The 3,794-nt window shown below is 59.8% G+C and overlaps 1 protein-coding gene across 1 annotated transcript; it reads left to right on the top strand.

Annotated features, from left to right (window-relative positions):
* Positions 1-1,057: 1,057 nt before the first annotated feature.
* ACTRT2 (actin related protein T2) lies at positions 1,058-3,449 on the top strand. Its single transcript, XM_025856581.2, has one exon. It carries the CDS (start codon positions 2,229-2,231, stop codon positions 3,360-3,362), a length of 1,134 nt encoding a protein of 377 aa, XP_025712366.1. The 5' UTR covers positions 1,058-2,228; the 3' UTR covers positions 3,363-3,449.
* Positions 3,450-3,794: the final 345 nt, after the last annotated feature.

Genomic DNA, 3,794 nt, shown 5'->3' with positions numbered 1-3,794 from the left:
GAGACTGAAAGCATTTGGGAAAGGGGTCCTGGGAATGCTCGGATGGCTTTGCTTGGAGCCCCTGGCTGACGTCGGGCCTGCTTTCCCAGCTCTGTCCTTGAGGGTCTCAGCTTGTGTGGGGCTGGCAGGGGTCACAGAGGAAGGGAGAGCCGCCCAGGTTTGGCAACAGGTGGACGTGTCCCAGACCTAACTGGGGAGCGACCGGGAAGCTGGGCCTGGGGAGCTCAGGGAGGGGCCGGGGGGGGGTTCATGTGCTCGTGTGACCTGCGCATGGGTCAGAGGCAGCTGGCCTACGGGATGTGGCCATTGGTGGTTTTTGTGTGTTGTTGTAGCAACAGGGTGCCCAGTGGCCACAGGACACGTGCACCCCCACAGGTCCATCTAAGCTGGGCCTTGCCCTTGGTCTTTTTCTCCTTCTCTATCCCTCCTGCAAACATCAAATGCCTCTGCCAGCCCCGGCCCACGGGGACACACCCATGTGTCACGGATGTGCTTCGACCTGAAACTGATGTGCATTGTTACATCACCTCCCATGTGGGCCACTTTGGGGGCCAAAATTTAGAAACCCTGAGAGTGCATTCCTCCTGATTCAGCCTGGAGTGTTTGGCAACAACCAGAAAACTCTAGCAATGCTTAAGACCCCAAATCACAGGACTTTTGTGATGTAAGCAGGGAACCCCAAGACACAGCCTTCTGCTGACAGTCCGCCTAAATGTTGGAGCCCCCAAATCGCGGGGTCCCCCACAGGGGTAGTTGACAACTGTTGTGGGCTGTGCAAACTCTGTCAGGGGCCATCCCGCAGCATCAGCCCCATCCTGTGTGTGACTCAGTTTCCGCCTGGAGGTGTCCTTTGGGGAAAATGTCCAATGGGGCCAAGTTTTTATTGATTCTCACCCAGGGCTTAGCCCTGAGGGAGCCCATGAAGTCACATATCTGCCACTTGTCTCCACCACATGTACAGACCACACACGTACACCAGTGTCTACACCACACAGCTAACACTTACTGCTGTTTTATCTGGTGGCTTTAGAAGGGTCAGCAGGACATACACCGGTGGAGGAGGCGGGGGGTTCCGGAGGGGAGGTTGTTCTCTGGGGGAGCTCTCGGGATGCAGCTGGAGCTGGACCCGAGGGTGATTCTGGACATGCCGGGAGGGGAAGTGTCATCAGGTAAACACACATCCACCCTGCTGGGCTCAGGGCTGCAGGCACGGGTCCCCTGGGGGCTGCCAGCGCGTGGCCCTCGGCCTGGCCCCTTGGGCTGGCCCCGCAGCCTTGCCACGGTCCAGCCGTGCAGCCTGCCTCCACCTTGGCGACCTGGTCCTTTCTGAGCGAGCTTCAGTGCGTGTGGCCGACTGTGTGATGGTCCGCAGACACAGGAGTGCCCCACTCTGGGAACCTCAGACATCATCTTCAGAGGCCATGCTCCCAGCCCCACGGATCATTGCACGTTGCTCTGTGCCAATTGTTGCAGGCTGCGGACAGCAACGAGGGGCCCTGACCTCAAGCCAGAGCAGGGACGGGCCTGCCTGGAGGGACATCCCACAGGCCGAGAGAGTGTCGCTTCGCATCTGTTCTGTGGGACAGAGAGCCAGGGCTCGTGGGGTGAAGGGAAGACAAATCCCTGAGGGCTACCTGGAGGAGTCTACACATTCTGAGTGCCTGATGTGATGGCTGTGGGCACCGTTCCTCCAACCTGGACCTGTGCCTGGCCCTTGGCCCTCTCCTTAGCAGAGGGAAGTGTGTTTTTGTTGTCACCCCATGCACAGCAGACACCAGTCCTCTGGGGGCGGGGGGCAGGCTGGGCTGCTTCCCTGGGTTCCAAGGCTGGGTCTCGGTCCACAGGCCCATCAATAAGGCCTGTCGGTCTGGCCTGCCCTGGGCCATTTGGAGTCTCCCCAGGGAGGGAGTACCGGGGGCTCCGAGCCCCCATGCCCTCAGGGTCCTCTCATTGCTGGCTGAGGACAACTGTTGCCTGGGCTGGATTGTTACATGTGGGACCGTCATCCCTGAAAAGGCCGTGGCTGCCCGGGCTGCCTGAAAGCAGGGCAGATCTGCGGTGAGGATGGAGGGCCCTTGCGGACCAGCCTGCTAGCCCCACCTGGGAGTCGCCGCAGAGCCGTGGAATCCCGTGCCCTTAAAACTTCCAGAGGGGCCTCTTGCATCACAAAGTGGCCTGAGAGGGTTCCGTCTTTATTTTGGTGAAGCACAGAAGAGGATGCTGCAGACATGTTTAATCCACACGTATTAGATTCTCCAGCTGTGATTTTCGACAATGGCTCCGGGCTCTGCAAGGCGGGCCTCTCAGGAGAGATTGGGCCCCGCCATGTCATCAGCTCTGTCGTGGGGCACCCCAAGTTCAAGATGCCCTTGGCGGGAGCCAATCAGAAGAAGTACTTTGTGGGAGAAGAAGCTCTGCACAAGCATGAGGTCCTGCACCTGCGCTACCCCATCAAGCGGGGCCTGGTCACAGGCTGGGAAGACATGGAGAGACTCTGCAAGCACCTGTTCGAGTGGGAGCTGGGGGTGAAGGCCAGCGACCGGCCCGTGCTCATGACCGAGCCCTCCCTGAACCCCAGGGAGGCCCGAGAGAAGATGGCCGAGATGATGTTCGAGAACTTCAGTGTGCCTGCTTTCTACCTGTCAGACCAGGCTGTGCTGGCCCTCTACGCCTCAGCCTGCGTCACGGGCCTGGTGGTGGACAGCGGGGACGGGGTCACTTGCACTGTCCCCATCTTCGAAGGGTACTCCCTGCCCCATGCGGTCACCAAGCTCTATGTGGCGGGGAGGGACATCACAGAGCACCTCACGCAGCTGCTGCTGGCTAACGGGCGGTCCTTCCCGTGCATGCTGGACAAGGCCCTGGTGGACGACATCAAGGAGAAGCTGTGCTACGTGGCCCTGGAGCCAGAGAAGGAGCACTCCCGGAGGCCGGAGGAGGTCCTGAGAGAGTACAAGCTGCCAGACGGGAACATCATCTGCATCGGGGACCAGCTGCACCGGGCGCCGGAGGCCCTGTTCGCACCTGACCAGCTGGGCATCCAAAACCCGGGCCTCTCAAAAATGGTCTCCTGCAGCATTACCAAGTGTGATGCGGACATCCAGAAGACCCTTTACGGGGAGATTGTGCTGTCCGGGGGCACCACTCTGTTCCAGGGCCTCGACGACCGTCTTCTGAGAGAGTTGGAGCAACTGGCTTCCAAAGGGACCCCCATCAAGATCACGGCTCCCCCTGACAGGTGGTTCTCCACATGGATTGGTGCCTCCATCGTCACCTCCCTGAGCAGCTTCAAGCAGATGTGGGTCACCTCCGCAGATTTCAAGGAGTTTGGGACATCCGTGGTTCAGAGAAGGTGCTTCTGAGGGGCTGTGGGCAAGGGGTGGGCGTGGGCAGTGAGCTCGCCCCTCAGCATCAGCAGGGTGTTCAATAAAAGACAAAACAGCGTGCAACCTCTGGTTACGTCGGGCTGTTTATTCTAGGTGGCACCAGAGTCATTTCTGACCCCGGTGGTGAATCCCCTTTAAGTGGCTGTCCCCACCCCCCTTGTCCCGAGAAAGCCCTGGGTTAGGCGTTGAGGTTGTGTCTGTCTGCAGTTTGTCCCAAAGGCAGGGGCCTGAGCTTGATCCCGCAGGGCCTGGGCTCTCTGTTTTAGATGTGCGTCCTAGATGGTCTGGGACAGTCAGTCCTGGTCGGGGACAGGAACCAACAGGAATGGTGCCCTGTTCTGGGGGCCAACAGAGCCAGCTGGTGGGTCCTCGATACAGCAGGGCTTTTGCGGCTTTTACGAGGCCGGC

The sequence above is a fragment of the Callorhinus ursinus genome, unplaced genomic scaffold, assembly GCF_003265705.2.
Source record: "Callorhinus ursinus isolate GAN/ISIS: 27379988/994484 unplaced genomic scaffold, GSC_fseal_2.0 scaffold18, whole genome shotgun sequence".
Taxonomy (NCBI): domain Eukaryota; kingdom Metazoa; phylum Chordata; class Mammalia; order Carnivora; family Otariidae; genus Callorhinus; species Callorhinus ursinus.
The sequence above is the reverse complement of the archived record's forward strand: the minus strand, read 5'-3'. Positions and strand labels throughout refer to the sequence as shown.

What these genes read in the sequence shown, in the direction of transcription:
- ACTRT2 (XM_025856581.2), top strand. Translation starts at nt 2,229, where the DNA reads ATGTTTAATCCACACGTATTAGATTCTCCAGCTGTGATTTTCGACAAT.